Source organism: Brachionichthys hirsutus, chromosome 12 (genome assembly GCF_040956055.1).
Source record: "Brachionichthys hirsutus isolate HB-005 chromosome 12, CSIRO-AGI_Bhir_v1, whole genome shotgun sequence".
Lineage (NCBI taxonomy): Eukaryota > Metazoa > Chordata > Actinopteri > Lophiiformes > Brachionichthyidae > Brachionichthys > Brachionichthys hirsutus.
The window spans coordinates 11,902,168-11,922,489 of NC_090908.1; the positions used below are offsets into that span (position 1 = coordinate 11,902,168).

The window sequence follows — 20,322 nt, forward strand, 5'->3', positions numbered from 1 at the left end:
AGAAACGTGTATGGTTTTATTGATTTGTTTTGATTTGGTGGGAGGCCAAGTGTCTGTCCACCATTATGTTTCCTGAGTTTATGTGTTTATGATTTGGTGAGAGGCCTCGTGCCTACTCACCCTTATGTTTTGCTATGTTTATGGTATTATGATTTTGGTGCCGGTTTGGAGTACGCATGTATGGACTGCTGACAAAAGTTTTTATCAAAGTATATATTGTAAAACTGTAAATAATATGAAATTTTTGATAATAAAAGATAAAAAAAAAAGGTAGAGTGGGTCGTCCAGTGATCAGAAGGTCGGTGGTTCGAATCCCAGCTCTGACTGTCTGCATGTCGAAGTGTCCTTGGGCAAGACGCTGAACCCCAAATTGCTCCCAGTGGGTCTGGCCGCACCTCGCATGGCAGCAGTCGCCCACTGGAGTGTGAATGTGTGTGTGAATGGGTGAATGTGAGGCCTAATGTAAAGCGGTGGAAAAAGCTGAGTACGAACCTGTTTCTTCAGTGAAGTCGACTCTGCTGCTTTCACCACCAGACTGCAGAGGATCAACCAGCGTCAAAGCAGCTGGGGAACAACGAGCGCACACCCTGGGTCGGTAACCTGTGGAACAGGTAAGCGTCAACCTGCAGAGTGGTGTAGCGATCACGAGGGCTGGTCACTGTGTGTGTGTGAGGCGCAATGCATCATGGGAGTGACTGGGTTGTGCTTTTGGCACCATGAGTGAGAGGGGTGTTGCGTTGAATGTCCTCAGCGCAGCATTCGCATGCAGTAGGGTCATCCTGTGTCGCGATAAAGGCACTTGTTGACACAAGCTCAATTCCAGTGTGGTTCTTCTGCTTGAGCTCGTGTAGCGGGTTTGCCATGTGTAACCGGATGATTGGGGTTAATTGGGCAGGCAGGTGTGGGAGGGAGGACCTGTGGCCCATTTGCCACTGATTGGGGGGGGTGTATATGGGTGCTTCCCCTCCCTCGTTCCAGGTCCTCATTTGTGTTTTCCCCGTCTCAAAGGCGGGTTGGCCGTAGACCAGACATGGGCAAACCCAGGCCCGGGGGCCATATGTGGCCCGTTGGTCTTTTTAATCCGGCCCGCCGAACTTGTCCAAATTATATCATTAAATGTAATTGTATTATAATTAAACCTCATTCATTTGACCTTTTCCCTGTAATTCTACCTGTAAAAGGCCAAATCCTTTAATGCAATAGCTTTCATGTGTCATTTAGTCATTTAGCTCACACAAACACTCCATCCATCTGTTCTTGGTCCGGCCCCTCTGTCAAATTTTAGAACCTATTGTGGCCCGCGAGTCAAAAAGTTTGCCCACACCTGCCGTAGACTGTCACTGCCGTGTCTCTCCTTTTCTTTTGTTAGTTTTGTTTTTAGAGTGTTAATAAATGTTTTGAATTCCTAATGCCGTGCTGGTCATCACTGTGAGCGGACCTGTGGGTGGGGAAACCTGCTAAAACGAGCTGGGAACCAAAGGAACAAATTAAATAGATCTTCAGGTTGAAAGTCCTGAAGTGGCGTTGTCGGCTTTGGCAACAATCGTTTGGCCCCATTTGCCCAACGCTACACATGGCCTGGTTAAATCCCAATAAGTTGTGGGCCAGTGCCTGTCACAAAGGCTGGTTATTTTAGTCTTTGTGTTTTTGTTCTATATCTTATTGTGGATATTTAGAAATGTATTTATGCAATTTGATTTGGCTGCCTGGCATTTGTATTTTATTTAATTGCCCTGTATTTTGGTTTAGTCCTCCGCCCTCTTCTTCTCTGGTTTTGGTTTAGTCCTCCGACCTTCTTCTTTGGTTTTCTGGAGGCTCCGCTATAAAAACGCGGGCCCCGCCCCTTCCGCTTTCTCTCATGAATTCCTCATGTTGAGGAAGGTAGGCTATTTTAGTATCTGTTGTCATCGTCTATTTTAAAGTTATTTTTATCTTTATTTTAGCATTTATTTGTATCCTATGTTGTGATTAACTATATATTTTACTGTTATGTTTGTTGATTTTGTGTATGTTTCATAGATTGGGGCTGGATGACTTTTGGGGCTAATTTTATTTTATTCTACTTTTATATCCTGCCAGGTATGTTTATTTTCTCATTGTTGCTCTCATGAACGCCTCATGTTGAGGAAGATTGGGGCTGGATGACTTTTGGGGCTAATTTTATTTTATCCTACTTTTATATCCTGCCAGAAATAAATGGGTGTCGCCATAATATGAGCTGGTGGTTCATCTCCCAGTGTCATAAAAGAAACAAGTGTGGATGCATTTTTGCATTTAATGTTCTCTTTCACAAGCCATCTGTTGTAACATTCATTTGTTGATCCTGGTGTCGTCCCTCTGACTGTCCAAATAAATTATCTCAGTCTACTTCTATGTTAAAGATAAATCCAGAACAAGATAGTTTCATGGACTTTATTCCTTTTTTAAATTCCGTCACCATCATGCACTCTAGTATAAATAAGTGCTGGTCAGACTTGAACATCTTCCAGTTTCTTGCGGCGGCGTCTCAGACTCCTGCTCAACACTTTGGGCTTCTGTTCAGCAGATGTCCTCTGTGTCCTCGGTGCTTCAGGTACTTTAGAGTTTAGACAACTGAATGAGGTTCCTGTTGATTTCTGCCACGTTCCTGCAGCCTGAATGAGGAAAAAAAATACAAACTAGTATGCTGGAACAGGTGGAGGAAAGTATCAGGTGTGCTATGTGACAGGAGCGTGTCCCCATGTCGGCGTGGGTTTTCTCCGGTTTCATCCAAAACATTCAATTTAGGTTAATTGATTACTCTAAATTGTCCGTCGTGCATGGGTGATTGTCTGTCTCTGTGTGGCCCCGTGATGTGCTGGCGATGCATTCGGGGTGTGCCGAGCCTCTCGCCCATAGCGGGCTGGGATAGGCTCCAGCGACCCGCAAAGCAGAAAAACGGCTGTAGATGAGAGACAATTGTCTCATCTACAAGAAAATGGATGGATATAAAATACCGGTTATACTTTACTTTGAGTGACCTTACTTCATTTCTCTCACCTGACAAAACCATGGATAGACGGAACTCATCATTTAAGATTTGCAGCACTTCCCTCACTCCTTCCTCACCCTGAAAGTAATAGTAGTTAGTAGTAAAAAAAAGAAAAAACTAATGGGGCCATGATAAATCTCCAACACGCTAAGTATTGATCAGTTTCGTTCTTTGTACCTTGTATGCAAGACCCCACACTGCTGGACGGCCAATGAAAACACACTTGGCTCCCAAGGCCAGTGCTTTCAAAACATCACTTCCTGTCCTGATTCCTCCATCCAGGTAGACCTCAATCCGTCCTTGCACTGTGTCCACAATCTCTGACAGCGCGTCAATCTGTTACGAACGGGGAAGAACAAGTCCCGAACAACATCAGTATTTCATCTTTAACTCAGAATTACATTCCAACAAACTGTGGGGTTTACTGTAGTTTGAGGACATGAGAGTGAGTGGCTGGTGTTGGGGAGGACTATGCAAAGGACAGGGTGAAGTGGAGAAGGCTGGTTTGCTGTGGCGATCCCTCACGGGACAATGCGATTGTGCAGCGGCTCATAATTTGCTTTGAGGAGTAATTATGGTGACAAGCAAATATACTAATTCTGGGCACCAGAGTGCAAGTTGGTCTCCTGGATACTGCCGAGGTGCCCTTCAGCAAGGAACCGACCCACTAAAAGCTGCTCCCAGGTGGCCGGCATGTAGCTGCTCGTCACTTCATCACTCTGCCATGCTCTTCACTGTGTGTGTGGGCTGGCATGCCATTTGGTGACGACTTGAGGGGGGTAATTATATTGGTAAATTTATTGCCTATGGTCGATCAGTACCGAGGCCGGGCCTCCGTCCAGCTGTCTCCCCCCATGGTTTGAGACGATGATGCCTTGGACGCCGTGCTCCACGGCCAACTCGGCGTCCTCCTTGGTCAGAATCCCCTTGATGATAATGGGCAGGCGGGTGATGGACTGCAGCCAGTACACATCCTTCCAACTGATGGAGGGGTCCAGGCTATTGGCTGGGATTCCGTACTCATCCTGGACTGCCGTCTCCTGCTGGTGGTGCATGTCATACAACTTTTGTCATTATCTCCTTACGAAGTTCTCCGGACTAATACTGCTGCTTTTTTTCTTTCTCTTGTATGCGAAGGTGAAAATCAGTAACTGTAATTCTACAAGCAGAAAAACAAGAATCCCCCAAGATACCCAAATGACAAATTGAGGAATAGTGTTAGAGATATGCAGTATTTTCTTGTCTTTTCTTATGTGCCTTCCTATCTTTTGTATGTCTCATCTCTTGGTTTGAAGTGTTGAATCCTTTTACGAGTGGTAAGTGGACTGTACCTGGTCAAAGGTCCTACCTGGAACACTCCATCAAAGTTCTTGACCTTGAGATGTGGCGGCAGCCTGAACTGGTTGCGGATGTCGTTGCGGCGCTTACCGGTGTAGGGAACATCAACGGTGAGGACCAGCGCCTTGTACCCAAGCACCTCTACGCGGTGCACAATCTGTTCTGACAGCTTCCGGTCCCGGTACACATAGAGCTGGAACCAGCGGTAGCCGTTTGGCGCTGCCGCCACAATCTCCTCTACTGAGCAGGTGGAGTAAGTGCTGGTGATGTAGCAGGCGTTCAATGCCTCTGCGGCTGCGGGGAAAGTTTCGACATTATTTGAAAGATTGATTCACATTTGAGAAGATTAGCGAAACACACACTCCTCACCCCGAGCAGTGGCCATCTCTCCTTCGTGCCATGCCAGGCAATGAAAAGCGGTCGGTGCGATACCGACTGGAAAGCTGATTTCTGTCCCCTGCACTGTGGTCCGAGTGTCACTCACCGACACGTCCCGCAGGATGCGAGGCCTCAGACGGATCCTGAAGCACGGACGGATGAGACCAGGTGAAGAAGAAGAGCAGGTAGGCGCTGATGGGTTTCTTGTCTATGTTGATATTTATTGCTGGAATCTGTGGGGTAGGGGCAGTTACAAGAGCCCCAGGTCCTCGGGTGGATTTAAAACCGGGACCTTTTTGCTACAGGGCTACCCAGCGGCCTGCCTTATCTTCATGAGACTTCATTGAGACTTGGTGGCTATGCCCAAAAGGTGGTGGTAATATGCCTACAGGCTGTTTGCAACAGCTATAGACAAAGGAAGAACACATGATGACCGCCAAGCAGGCGGTAGAGGCTAGCAGTTTCTTCCATGCTGTTTCTCTTTTCCACTTCAACAAGTTCAACAAACAATGGCTAGTGTTGTCAGCAGATAAAGTAAGCTTGATGTCAGCGGTACAGCAGAACCGACCGTGTCACAAATAAACAAGACTTCCCATTAGCTTCATCACCGCCAGGTTGGAGAAAGTTTGTAAAGCAAAGTCTACTCCGTCTCGTACCTAAAAAATGTTTAATTTCCCCGCCGTACCTTTTGTAAGCCAGTAGATTGTCATCCCTGGTGCAGCAGTCGTCTGCTCCAGCAGCGTAATAATCCCAGGTAGCCTTTGAGAGATGCTCTTTAGCGTACTCCTCGAAGTCAGTCAGGCACACCATCGCCATCTCTGCACACTGACCTCCCTCCCTGTGTGGTGACAGACATCGGCTTTTCAATACGATACTTATTGATATCAATAACAATGTGATAGCAGATGATAATCAAACATAGCTATTTAACCATATTCATGGAGCCTCTATCCTATCTTTATTAGATAACATAACCAGACCGCAGGAGACATCAATAACCTTTCAACTGTGAGGCCACGAGGACACCTTTTTATGCAAATGTGCACCTCAGATTTGATCATAAATCAGAAGTAACTGAGGAGGAAAGAGGTGCGATAACAAGTCGTGTTTTAAAATAACTGCTAACTGCTATGGAAGCCACCGTCGGCGGACATCCCCCGATGATGACCCCTGGCTTTTATTGTATTTTTTTTTACACAAGCTGGAAATGTGCTGATGGCGACTCCAGCTACACGGAGAACAAGAGGCGTTCGACCCCAGAGGTCAGCTGGTCTACAACCGCATGCCGTATTTACAGGCTAACACGCTATAGCACACGTTGAGCTCACCGGCTCAATTACAAAAGTCAAGGACATTTACAAAGTTGGAGTCTCCACCTTGGGATACATGTGGGCTCTTGTGTGTGTGTGTGTGTGTTTGTGTGTGTGGGGGGGGGGTTGATAAAGTCTCTTATTATTTCTTCCACATATAAACACATTCGGATCGGTCCAGTACTCACCGATTACAAATGCTCATTCTCAATGGAACAGCTTCTCTAACGTCAGAGTCATTACCTGTGAACAGAACAGGAACATAAAAAGAAAGTGGTGGGGTTACCATGACTACGGACGACACCACAGTACCGCTGCTGCTATTCAATTCAATACTGCTGCAACAAAGCAGCACATCTCGGCTGTAGATGAGAGTATCTGAGGCGATCTTAAATCTCAGACAACTAAAACCAGAATACCGGCGCCACTGAAAACTACTATCTGCCCCTCGTAAAAACACTTCATGACATAAAGTATTTTCTATTTTTAGACGCAGTACAACGGCCTCTACAGATACACACTCGTCCTGAAAAACCTTTCAAGCACTTGAATATCAGTTTTTCAACACGGACACTTGATGGCAGTGCAACACTGAATAGAGTCCCGACATGAGTGGGCCGAAAAGATGAAATACTTCAAACCTAATCATTAAAAGTCAAAACCGTCCTGCTTATTTTATGTGTTACTTTCAGAGGTTGCTTTTATTCTTTTATGTTCATTTTCACATATCATCTGGATGGATTCCACATGTTTACCACCGTCTGAATGGCAGCCGCCGGCACATTGTCCAGGTGATTTTCTGGAATACCTGCTATTAGTTTCTTTTATTGTGTGACGCTAAACGCAGCCGTTTAACCAGCTTCTGTTACACACGGCCGGCTTGTCCGCACAGGCCACGCTTTCATAAGAGGAGGAGCGGCTAATCCCCACAGAATGAAAGCGCATCCTGGTGATGATTTAATCTGGTGAGGTACCACAGGGCGGCGACATTTGGGTTACAGGTAAACAGAACCGGTCCACTTTCAAGCCCCACAGATAAAATTAGTGTCCTACCTTTAGCATGAGTACAGCCCACAGTGCGTGTTGTTGGTTCCCCCTCTCATGTACAGGGTCATGTCAAAGGGCCTTCTGCCCCCCCTCTCTCTCAGTGTGATGCTCCGCCCAGCGCCAGCGCCTTGTCAGCACTCTGTGTCCGGGCCTTTCTGTGGGCCACGCTACACCAAAAGCTCGCCCAGGTCAGTCGTTCACGGGAGCAACAATTGCCCCCATTTTTCCTTCTTTATTCCTTCCATGCTTTTTCCTCCCCCCCCTTCTTCTGTCCACCTTTACTTCCTCTTGTCTTGTGAAAATTCACCCCGATTTCACCTGGTTCTGTTTCCTCAGGTATTAAAGATAGAACAAATCCGTTGACCTGCTCCGATGTGGAATCGACTCAGCTAAAAGACGGCGCTTGTTACAAATCTCTAATCTCTAATATTAAAGGCACAGCAGGTCCGAAACGCAAGTGTACCCCTATTTCTGGGAACATCTCAATAATATCCGCAATCCGGATCCAATCCGGATGAGATTCGGTGGTGAGACAGAGGCCCCCACCCTACATGACCGTGTCAAATTCCGTAAACATCGTTCCATAACCGAAATATTGAGGAACAATTTTTTTTTACCTCAGTTGACTGCAACGTTAATGAAAATTTTAAAATGTAAAAGTGATCCAGAATCTATAATTTCTTCTGGATCATCACCAAAATGTAATAATCTGTTCCTGGTAACATTCCCACAACCATTCCATCACCTTTTTGTGTTATGTTGCTAATAGGCAGACAGACAGATAAACACATAAGAGAAGCGACTCTTAATGTTCCTCTTACAACCTCTTTGATATAAAACACAGACGTCCCGATCGGTCGCACCGGAGGCCTCTGATATTCTGGTCTCCATCAATAAGCGCTGGGCCGACGGCGCCCCGAAGCGAAACGAGAAGCTGCTGATATTTATTACAGCTTTGAATTGAATTTACTTCTCCGTAAATGTGAAACCCGCGGAACACGAGACCTGTTTTCTCTGTGCCTTTTCTTGAATTTGTATATTTTAAAGATGGAGCCAAACGTGGCGGAGTCGCGGCCTCCTTGTTGGCGGGTGGATGTTCTACCTCCCCGCAGAGGAGAGGTGTTAAATTGTGTTAATCACACACACCCAATGCCGAACGCCACCGAGTCAGATCTGCCTCCGGGGGGGTTTCTGGACGTGCCGTGGAAAACCTGTTCCACATGCTGGTCGAGGTTCTGCCCCGAGGCTGCGGTCCAGTCCGTCCTGAACATGTGTGTTGAATTGCCAAGGCGTTACCGCGGCGATGCTCTGCGAGGCTCTCCCCGGTTTGTACTGACTTCCCCGACATTCTGCAGTCCCCCCCCCCCCTCTTGATGGCTGTCCATCACGGCTTTAAAGCTGAGTTTCCAGAGAAACTGGAACATTTTGGGAATGATTTGTTTTTGTAATTTTTTAAAAAATAAAATCTGGATTGAAATGATTGTCTGTTATGGATTAAGCAACCCTAAATTACGGTTACAGGGAATTGAGTGAGTTTGACTTTGGGGGAAGGCTTGACTGAATTAAAGACCGTAGCTCGTGCTAATAAAAAAAAAGCCGCCCATCCAATAAATGTCTCTCTCGATGAGCGTCAGAGACGAGACGCCCCGTCGATGAGGATGGATGGAAGTCTTTCACACGCTGCAGCGCGTTCTATCTGGATAGTTCCGCGTGCTAAAGTGAGCGTGACAATGCAAGTCGCATAAATCCAACGTGTTGGGCTGGGGTACGCCGGCGTGGTGAAACCGACGCATTAAGAAATGTCCCACATTCAGCCCTTATTTTAATTATCAGCCTTTCAAACATAAACAAGGGCAGGACGCAGCCGTTTGCACGAGCTAACGGTGCTTCCCTCCGTTTCCTAGCATAACGCTTATTAAAATGTTCCCAAGACAACTGAATCAGTATAAATGATCAGCAAACTACTGGTTGATTTAAGAATGCATCTTGATGATGATCTCTCTATTTATAGTTTTAAGACTCTGTAGACCCGAGAGCGACGTGGCCAGACAGACGTTCAGCCTTCTTTCAACCTCTAAACGCGTCGTTGCGTTGCAAGCTATTGGATTTGAACATCGAAGTGGCGACTCGCTACATAAGACGTGCGTTTGGAATGATTGCCAAAGCTAGAGTTCTAAATTAGCTGAAGTTATTCCACGTTTTTATGGAGCAGCTGGGTATAAAAACGCATCTGGGAACATATCGCCGCAGCCTCTCGCTGCAGAGCGTTGTTCATCGTGCCAAAGCGAAGGCAGAGGAACGAACACATCAGTGGCTATAAATGTCATGTAGCGGCTGAGTGATGGGTGCCCAGTCCATTTGATGTTTGGGAGAGAGACCCCGCCTGTAGTCACGCCATTTCAGACTCTTGCGATTCAATCCATACACGCAGGCAGCCGTGATTCTACCGAGGGCCAGAGTGAACGAAGGACTCTGCTCAGCGCTACGGCCTCCGCTAGAGAGGCAGAGGACGTAGCCTCGTGTGTGTGTGTGTGTGTGTGTGTGTGTGAGCGACTTATTCCTCCCCAAAGGACACGCAAACGTACCAAAGCGGACTGCGGCAACTGTCAAACTCCTCCCTGAGTCCATTAAGGACGTTCAGTTGGAGCCCAGTTTTCCGTTCTCCTTTATAAGCGCCTTTCCTTCCTCGCTGCTCCTTTCTGTCGTTTTAAGTTTGGCCTTTTCGGCGGTAAATGTCAGAGCCTCCTTTTATGCTGTGTCCAGAGATAGTTTGGGATCCCGTCGTGTTAATAGGAACCTGGCAACTTTAAGTATAAATCCTTGGTTAGACAAGTGTATTTTCCAGAGAGAGGGTTAGTTGGACCGACTTGAAACGGGGGGGCTAACGAGGCGTTTGGAAGGCGAGGAGTCGGAGCGACAGGAGGAGGCGTTGAACTTATTTCAATCCACTTTGATTTTATTTTCATCTCTTGACAGCGGGTTTTCTAAATTGCTCCTCTTTATCCGTGACCACAAATGCATCGTGACTAAAGTTTAATGAGCTGCCGGTTTTTTTTTTCGTTTTTCTTTTGCAGATGAAAATTACACATCTAACAAAGTGTGTCCAACAGTTGTCATTTTTTATTTTGAGTATTGATTATTGGTTCAATATCTGTCCAGGATTTGACTTCATTGATTCCATGTGAAGCTACCCTCACTAACGGAGCTTCATGTTTTACGTGTTGGCGCTGACAGAATAAAGTCAAGTCAAAAAGTATTAAATAAAAATACAGATACTGCACTTTGTCTTTGTATTGCAGTATAATTGAAAAGTTATGAGTAGAAAAAGTCTTTTTTTATCTTTTTTATTTTTATGATGTTGCAGCCGAGGAGGAACTGATAAAGTTTGAGGTGAATGCGGGTAAGGGTGGGAACCGGCATCATAAAAATAAGAGGCCAATCAAATGAAAATACCCGGGCATGGAGAGCTCGCCGTGTGATTGGATCCAGATCCGGATCATAAGCAGGATCTGGGAGATGCTCTTCAACTTCCCGGTAGAGATGCAAGTGTTAATTGTGTAAATATACATTTTAACTATATAATTTGTTGTCGTTAGACTTTTTTTCATGAGTTTCTCAATGCAGCGCTGGATTTCTCTTGTCTCACTTCATGCAGAGGAGGAGGGAACAGATTGAAATTATTTTAAATATGCAGCCCTTGTTTGTCCTTTTTGTGGCTCTGTTATTTGTTTCCGTCATTGTTTCTCTCTGTTTCTCAGAGAAACGCTGCAGAACAAGCTCTTATTGTCTCTTAACGCAACATTCCGTAATAAAAGAGGAGCCCTTTGAAGGTTTAGGGGGGGGGGTAAAAACTGCTCATATCTGACGTTCCAGCCTTCTTCACTGGGGTGAATTCCTGAACTTGCCTTGGGGACGCGAAGGCTAGAAAATAAAAAAGAAGACATATAAGTCTCATATAATATGTGATGGATACTCCGCTGTGATTCGTTGTGACCACTGAGGAAGCGGCCAGCTTTGAGTTCCCACCTCTGTGAAATAGGAATGGGACAACAATGCTTTCCAGCTTTCCGTCTTCCCCTTCATTCTTTCCTCGTCCTCCAAAGACCTTTCATGCGTCCTCGAGGCTCATTTGGAACGCTTCATGTCCAATCAGTTGCCTCTGAAACGTGAATCCGCCGTGACATTCTCTCTAATCAGCTCCTCTCCGTCCCCTCCGAACAAATTATGCAAATTGCAGCGTAATAACTCGACCAGTCTGACTCGAACCGCACTCCTCACCCGTTCCTGCTGTTTCTTTGTCTCGCTGTCGAGGTGAGGAAGAGGACACGGCAGAGTATTTTAGCTCCATGGCAGAGGGATGCAGGAGATGCTGTGTTTCCATCATTCAAATCTGGTTTTCTTGTCTGCATCTGCTAGTCGTCGCTGACCTTCACTTCTTCTGGACTGAAAACTGGATGCTGTTGAGAAGAAGCTGACGGCTGGCACCATGGCAACGTGCATAAACACACAAATAATACCTGAGCGAGTTGCTCTGGACGAACTCTTTGTTTTCACTCACTCACTTCCTCAGAGTTTACTCTGATTACTTTTACATCGATCGCTCTGAGCTGTGTAGCCGCCAGCGTGGCACATTTAGAAACGTGTTCCTTTCTAAACATCAAAAAAAGAAAGCATTAAAGTAATCTGCTTAGGTTTTAAAATTCACTGCGGGAGCAGAAGGGGAGCGAGAACAGGACGGCGTCGACAGATTTATCCTCGCACAGGATCGATGTTGCGGCCTCCCTCCCTCCCTCCCTTCTACATTGCATTCCATTATCTTACCTGCAACGTGGCCCTTCCTCTCCACCTGCCATCTACAGCAGCACGCACCCCCCCCCCCCCCCCCCCCCCCACCTGGACACCCGCTGTTCTCCCTGACAGTCGAGGATGAACATCCTGCAGAGAGCGAGGTTCTGCATGTGGCATCGGGTTTAACAAGCTGTCACCGGGCTTTATTGGGAGGGAGAAGTGATGGAGACATTCACCGAGGGGGGGGCACCGCCTGCACCGAGCAGCGAATGAATATTCATGTGTGTGAGTCTGCAGAAACACAGGAGGTGCACCGACCTGTTTCCAGTTAAAAGCAGAAGCCCCCACAACAAAGGTCCCGGTGGTGCCGGTGGGGGGGGGGGGGGGGGGTCATAACGAGGAGGATATCATTTTTCTTTGGCCCCTCTGATCTGCTATTCTTATGTTTCACTTTCAAAGCGCTGCTCGTTGGCAGAAGGCCTCAGCTCTGCATTTCTGATGGGAAGAAGGAACGCTGCTCTCCGCCTCTCTTACAGCCTCCCAAAAAAAAAAAAAAAAAATGTAAGAAGGAAAGAAAGAGAAAGAAAGAAAGGAGGAGAGAGAGAGAGAAGCTCACAAACCCACGGCTGATAAAAGAAGCTTGGATGTGTTGGAGGTCATCAGCCCGGCTCTGAAGGGATCCGACAATAATCCCACGATGGGCTGTTTAAGGCCTGCGGCTTCCCGGTGGGGATCTCTTTAGGAATCTGTCGCTCCGTATCCTCGAGGGGGGGGGGTGTGGAAATCACACAATTTGTCGTCGTCTTTGCAGATATTCCCAGGAACAAAGTGGATAAACTGAACTCCACGACAGCTATGGTAATCTTTAAGATATAAGTCATCAATGAAAAACAATCGGGTCAGATCAGCCAGGAGATCATTTTAATCTCAAGAGAACATCCTGATGAATTAAGGTTCTAATCCAAACACATGATGGTCTCATCACACAGACTGAATACTTGTGAACGGTTTGACCACAACGCGTTTTCCAAATGAATATTTAGTCATTCTTGCACTTCTTTTCCCACAAATCGACAGTTTATTGGACACTGACCAGTAACCGCTCCTTACCCGCAGCCCCATGCTGCATTTATTAAACAAAGCATCACAACCCATCACTGTTCTACCCACAAACCAAGCATCCACCATATTCATCAGCAGTTTTTGTTTACTTTTATTTGACCACAAATCCAGAAAGTCAAGCGGAGTGTTTTACACTTATTTCGGCTTTTAGCGCGTCTTTTGATGGCGTCGCTTAAGCCCTAATCTGTTCCAGCCGTCCCGACCCGACGCCAGAATGACAATAGTCGCTCGAAAGTCTAACTGAGAAGTCATTTTCTCCTTTAAGGCTGTTGTTATTCGCAAAAATCGTTTATGGGATGGATTTGTAACCGAAATCATTAAGACTTACGAAGAGTCTTTTTTGCTTCACTCAAAGTTTGTTGGTTTGAGAGAAACATCTGTCTGTAATCATTTAAACACATCAATATTTATATATCAACGATAGATGAGTAGCAATGAGGCGATGAGACCGTCGCTTCGGTTTGACATTGAAACGCGGCCCTGTTTTTGGTTCCTCTCTCTGCCCGCCTGAAAGAGAGGCAGTGCCTCCCCCACACCAGCAGGTGGCGGTAGTCTTAGCCCTCCACTTGGACGGATTCGGTCAATCATTGGCTGCTTTGTTCCAGATGGTTGTGTGGTTATGAGGATAATTGTGTATTGGAATGACTGCGTGGAGTTGTGTGTGTGTGTGTGTGTGTGTGTGTGTGTGTGTGTGTGCCCTTTTGACTCTTCTTGTTTTCATGCTTTCACCACAAATGTTTCCCTTCTTGTGCGTTGATTTTGTATGTCCGACCAACAAATCAAAGCGACTTCTCTCGCCGGCAGATTCAACATGCTTGTATCTGCCGGCGAGGGCCCGACCGGCACCGTAACGTTAAAAACTTCAGACCGATTATCGTTTTCCGCTCATGTGTTGAGCAGATCTTCAGATTTTGACTCAAAGCAAACAGTGTGGCAAAAAAAAAAAAGAGGATATTAGAGTCCGCCGGTATTTACAAGAGGAAGTGAAGCCGCTTTGAGACGTTCTCGCGTCCTCGAGACGCCTTTGGCTCCTCAGCTCGATCTTCTTGATTTCCCATCAGACGCTACAGGAAACCTCTGAAGCTCGGCGCACGCAAATATGCGCGTTTGATAAGGGATCTAAAACAATATTCCCTGTAAAAATGTCATTGTCATGATAGCCAGAGCTTCGCCAGACGCTCCGACACCCCAAGAGGTGTGAAGTGGACGTTTTACAGGAAGGGAATCTCCGGTCAATGAAGGAGTTCAGAGAGCGCCGGCATTTCACGAGGCCGCCGCGGCCCGTTAGACGCGGATTTGACGCGTTGCCGTCGGCTCGGCTTTGTTTGTATTTACTGGAATCCATCTGACATACGTATGCCACATCTGTGCCAGGCGGACGGCCTGTGTGCCAGTTGTTGCCTGCGTTGCAGAGCCCGACTCAACGGGGGGGGGGAGTACTGAAGCTTTCTTTCTGCTTCTTAAACTGCAGATGAAGCCGTCATGCAAGTTCCAAGTTTTACTGCTCCAGCAGCAAACAGCGGAACTGCCCCCCCCCCCCCCCCCCTTCCCGAGTGGAAACGTTTTGAAGTCTTCCCCCCCATGCAGTCGTCGGACAAGCTGAAATGGATAGCATTGGTATCCATTTTCTAATTCTCACGGGGATTCGTTTCCCCCAGCTGATATCTGACTTTTGTCCCAGTAAACTGAGCGAACGTGCAAAAGTTCTCTTTACTGCTCAGTAAAGAGAAATGGCCGCTCATCATGAAGGACAGTCGGTACAAAAAATTAGAATCTGTCTTCACGTGCTTTTGCGTATAAACCATCAAGCTGCAGCAGACAAGATCATTAAATTACAGTATCAGAAATTAAATTAAATTAGATAATCTTTTCTAAAAGTAACATCGTGAGGACGACAAGAGATAAATAATCTCTGAGGAAATCTGATCCTTTATCAATTTGTTAGATCCAGTGAGCCTGAAGCACCAATCAGGGGGAGTGCCTGATGGACTTCTGATGATTTCTGGCCAATGGCAGCGCTAGATGGCGCTGCCCGGTATTGGTCTACGAACCCATAACCCCAACAGCTCCTCTATGAAACGGACAGAATTTTGCAATCTGAAGAACATTTTTTCTAGATAAGTATCAACCACCTGTGGAAATTTATTTTTGAAATTTCCAAAACAAACTGTTGAAACATTTGTATGTTGAGCCCGGCGTTCCGGGCTCCCACACCCGAGCTGCATGGATGTAATACAGCGTGCACGCCGTATTGCTGCAACAGGCTTAAGGGCTGGCTTTACGAGCGACTGATGTCAGCCCAGATCTTTTCTCATTTCTCCTCGTCTTCTTCTTCTTCTTCTTTGCATCCTCGTTTGAGGCTTTAACAGGGGAGCTCGCAAAACTGTCAAACACGGCGGAAAACATCTACATCTTGAGTTTTATCTGCTCGAGATTGTTGTTCTGCCTCCTGCTGCTCTCTTTTTTCCCACATGCACGCATTTTCTTGATTTCAGACACACCAGCGTCTTTTACATCTGGGCAGCAGGCTGGGTATCAGGGTGCTACATCAATCTGCCTGAGAGGTCTGCTCCCCATCTGTGAGCGATGTTAATGCATATTTATGTGTTTGTGTGTGTGTGTGTGTGTGTGTGTGTGTGTGTGGCAGAGAGCAGGGATTGTGTAAAGGGTACATCATTCAAATGGTCCTTTTTTGTGTGCAAAGAAATTCATTCATTCATTCATGCATTGATCTTCCGTACCGCTTTGTCCGTTACCGGGTCGCGGGCCAACGGGTGAGAGGCGGGGGCACACCCTGGACAAGCCGCCAGTTCATCGCAGGGCCACACACAGACAGATAATCGTTCACACACACTCAGACCTCTGGACAATTTAGTGTAACCAGTTCACCTCATTTGCATGTTTGTGTAATCACCATTATGTGAATTTTAAACTTTCATCCCTGAGGTTTGGATCCCACGTCAGTGAGGAACAATTGCAGAGATTTAAGCTGGCACCTTGCTCTCAGAGGGCGCTCCATGGGGGGGGGGGGGGGGTTCCGGGTCACCTGTTGTCAGCGGGGGTGAGGGATTGTGCAGGAAAGGAGACATGGCAGCTCCACTTCCTCTTGGCTGGACAGTGGAACCCAAATTAAAGGCAAACCGTTGCCTCATCTGTCATCCTCCTCACACTCTTTTAGTCTCCTTTATCTCTATATCTCTTCAATCCCCGCGGGCTCACTGCCATTTCCTCCCACTGTCCTTCTACTGGATTAAAGTGCAGAAATATAATCCAGATGATGACTAACCGCAGACCAGAGGACCAGAAGTCACTGCGCCTGATGCGTTATTAACGACTTCTACAAAACCCAGCTAACAAGCTAAAATCAGTAAATAATTGAATGATTTATTACTTTGTAAAATCAATTTGTGTTGTACTTTCAAATGTATTTATTTTTTTACTGAAATCTCTGTAGGATTCCAAAATTCTTTTTGTAGTAATTTCAATGAAAGTCAGGTTGTATATTTACTATCATTGACTAAATCAATATATTAGTCCATTATCAGCCTCTGTTGGTTGAGCAGGTGAGGTTATATATGGATATACCTCCTTCCTCTGAACGTAACGGCCTTCTGTCCAGTGCAATGCTTTGAATATTCTTATATTTTGTGCAACGTAAAGAAAGACTTGCTGCCTTGTTTTGCACCAATTGCAATTAATCAATGTATTTTTTTTTTTTTTAAGGCACAGGACCACACAGTCGGGCAGTATTGTAAAAACGTGAAATAATCAAATTACGCTTAGCGATTTGTGATGAAAGTCACTGCTGACAGTTTGGACTTCTGCGGTTAGTTGTTGTTGTTGTTGTTTCCAACATTTCTTTCGTATATTTCTTTTATGCCAATTCAAATTCAAATAGTTTCCTTTTAATTTTTCATTTCGTCCACGTTCCCGCTGCCATGGAACAAACAGTCCCTTTTATTAAATGAAACCCAAATTCCAAAAGGGACACGTGCGCCGCCCAAATGGCTGCCCTCGGGGTTCTGTTAAGAATTACAGAACGTCTTCATCTGGATCCGCTTAAAAATTCACAAGTTCTCTTTGGGTTTCATCAAAATCTATTGATATGTAATTGATCACTCAGCGGTAATGGAACTGACAGATCGGATCTGTGCCTTTATCTGCATCCACTCCAAGATTATATGGACTCTTTTGCGCCACACGCCCCAGCCTGCTGCTCAGTTTAATGCTAATCCCTTGGGGGCATTATGTGTAATTTCTTAAAAAACATCCAGATCCTCTCCGATCTTAAATCGGTTCATCCTTGTCATGTGTGCAACACTCCCACCGAGTTTTAGGACAACCGGTCCAGCAGTTCTTGTGTAATTCCTGAAAATGGACAGACGGCTAATTTAATTTAGCCTCAATTACCGCAAGGCTAAAATAACTGAAATAACTGAAGTTGCTACCATGCAGTTTGTGTCATCACCATCATCCTCACTCTGAGTACAACATACAGGAAGTTTTCTCTTCATGGTAGCATAATGAAACTACACATAAGGGACCAGTAGTAAGTAGCACCGTTGTTAGCATCAAGGGAGAGGGTGTCATGCTTTCATCCCTTTTAACGTGACGCTTTTCATTCCGTGTCAGCAGCCGGCGTTCCCCTCTTCACCCGGATCTTCTTCTCTTTTATTTCGGATCCATTGCAGCTTCACGCTTCACCTTTTTTCCTGCCTTATCTCTTATCTCCTGTCTTCAGCCTCGCGGCGTTTGTGATGCTGACAGTTCTCGATTTTTTTTCTTCTTCTCCATTTCCACGATGGCTGCCCCTTCCTCGTGTTGACATTCACATCTGGTTTGAGGTCTGGAGTCTTTATCAGAAATCACACGAGCCGTCAAGATGATTGCTTCGGCGGTTTTGGCCCAGATGGTTTTTTTCCCCAACTGGTGCTGCTAAATTTAGTGGCTAAACGGGTAGCTAATTGCGATATCGGAGAAAAGTAAGTTAAATGGCATCTTGAAGAATTTAAAACAATTGTGGCGTGCCTAACAATAGCACAGCTAGCATCGACTCATTAGCTGCGGTCCAACAGCCCGTCCATCTCGTCCTCAGATCGTTCCATCTGTTCTCTTTGATCTTTTGTCCTGATTGGTTTCTGGGCTTCCATGGAAATAACAATGACTGATCACAAACACTTTGATTGATATTTGCTTTGAAAAACTCGCAAGAAGCTCAGATTTTGTGGAGAAAACCGAAAAAGAAATCAACTTTTGACGGGGTTTAAAGGAAACGTTTGGGAGTGACAGGCAGCGCAAGTTCTCTCCTGCCTCCTCCGCTCTCCATTCAGTTTTAAAGGCTATGATAAATGCCGATCTGGTTCCCGTTCTCTCGCTGCACACATAGCAGAAGAAGCTGCGCTCATATTTTGGGGTCTGGTTTCAATTTTTGGCAAAATGAAGGGGTTGCGAGGCGGAGAAAGGCAAAGACTTGGGCCTTGTAGATCCATTATTGTTCAGGATACGTCAGAAATCCAGCTTTAACAGCACCGTTTGTTCTTCTCGGCCCTAAATCCCGAACTCTTTTTTACTAAAACGAGGTTTAGCTGCACAAATAAACACAGCGACGGATCCCCTTCACCTATAGCAAAGAGAAGGGGCCGAGAACAAGGCCCGATCATTTCCAGATGGCACTAATAGATCACATTATTTACGTCGCTCTGTTTCACAATTGCTGGTTCGATGACCCGAATCTCTTCTCTTCTTCTTTTTTACTTACCCAAGCCTTGATTAGCACAGAATCCAAAGAAGGCCGGTCCCCCTTCGTGGAAGAGTGCGCTACTGATGCACAGATGTGGTGTCACTCCAAAGCACCTTCTCTGGAGGAAAGCCTCTGCTCCCACCTCCCGCCATATGGCTTTCCGTATGATATTCAATCCTCAAGCTGGGCTTCCATTATGTGCTGATCAGCGAGCTTCGCTTCCATCGGCGTGGCTCGCTCCCTTTCGTTCACCCGTGAACCGCGGTGCAATCTTCTGGACTCATTAAACCTATTGCTCTCGCTGTGGTTTACGGATAGTTAGCTTCATTCGTCAGCCTTAATTGTTTTTCCTTGTCTTTTTCTCCTCGGAGTCGAGCAGCCGGGTCGATGAGGATGAGCGCTGTAAAATCTCTCCGGGAGGCTGAGGCCTCTTCGTGAGAGACGGCGCCACGGGTCGCGCACCTGTTCGGGTTGCAGGTTCGCATCCACTCCGTCCGCTTGATCCATTTTAATGACAGTAAGAGCCGGTGTGTTTGTACTACCGGCCTGGGGTGAAATTAAAATGTATTCATTAAAAGATCGGGGATGGTGTCCGCTATTCACCAGAAAGATTTGATGTATGATGCACATTTTTTTAAGATCCCTGGACAAATTAGACTAAAAAGATTTCTTACAGAGTTTTTTTTTTTTTTTTTTTTTTTTTGAAGACGGACCTCTTTATCCTTCTACCTGGTAATCAGCTTCTCCGACAGCAGATAAACAAAGTTAGCACCTAGCTGCTGATCATGATGGAACATTCAGCGACCGAAGAGCCAAATATTTCCCCCCAGGAGAGCAAAAAACTCTCAAAGAGCCCCTGCCAGCAATAAAAAAAGAGAATAGCGGCCTAAAGTTTGTTCAAGTGGTCAAAAGCATAAATCCAAAACAAACCAAATGTTGTCCATTATCTTTTGGATATGTAAATAGGCAACTATTTGTAAATGCCCACCCTTTCATCTGGACCCGCTTCAGAATTTAATGTTTTCCAACCCTCCTATGTTTTCTTTTTTCTTTTTTGGGAGGGGGTTTGTGAGTCATTTTTTTATTGAAATACTTGCTACTTGCAGAGTTAGCAAGTAGAAGAAAATGTATAAACACGCAGCAGGACATTATTAGCATGAGATGAAAAAAAAAAACCCCGATATCGATTACTTAAAAGGAACTAGAGTGGAATTGAAGAGGTATTTGTCTCTGTGGTTATGGAGCGTCCTGCGGGCTCACTTCGGTGAATGTCCGTCGTTTTTCAGAAGAACATGTGCGAGCAGTTTTCAGATAAACAAACGTACAGTCCGATGCAAGAGCAATTGTGCGCCACTGGCGATCCTGCAGCTGGAATCGTGCAACCGTTTGACAAAGACCAAACTGATGCGTCAACATTAAATTCCCTGGTCACTCAGTCGGTCCAAAAACTGACCGCAAAACATTTGTTCCCCTCCAGAAAAATGTCCCGCATGTGTTTCCGTCCTGGCTCGACCCACGCTGTCGTGTTCCACTCGCTCTACACCCTCCTGTTTTTGTGGTGATAAAAATGGAAACACTGCTGAGAAGTA

The 20,322-nt window shown here is 45.9% G+C and overlaps 1 protein-coding gene across 1 annotated transcript; it reads right to left on the minus strand.

The window, feature by feature from the left end:
• Window positions 1-2,577: 2,577 nt before the first annotated feature.
• On the minus strand, window positions 2,578-6,241 carry LOC137902122 (2-Hydroxyacid oxidase 2-like). Its single transcript, XM_068746180.1, has 8 exons — window positions 6,225-6,241; window positions 5,412-5,564; window positions 4,718-4,869; window positions 4,359-4,642; window positions 3,832-4,053; window positions 3,188-3,346; window positions 3,019-3,088; window positions 2,578-2,633 (listed from the first exon to the last, which is right to left on the minus strand). The coding sequence occupies exons 1-8, from the start codon at window positions 6,239-6,241 to the stop codon at window positions 2,578-2,580; spliced, it is 1,113 nt and encodes a 370-aa protein (XP_068602281.1).
• Window positions 6,242-20,322: the final 14,081 nt, after the last annotated feature.

What these genes read in the sequence shown, in the direction of transcription:
- LOC137902122 (XM_068746180.1), bottom strand. An exon ending in ACTTTGATGGAGTGTTCCAG is followed by an intron (nt 4,054 to 4,358) that starts GTAGGACCTTTG and finishes ATGCACCACCAG; the next exon opens with CAGGAGACGGCAGTCCAGGA. An exon ending in TGGACGGAGGCCCGGCCTCG is followed by an intron (nt 3,347 to 3,831) that starts GTACTGATCGAC and finishes CGTTCGTAACAG; the next exon opens with ATTGACGCGCTGTCAGAGAT.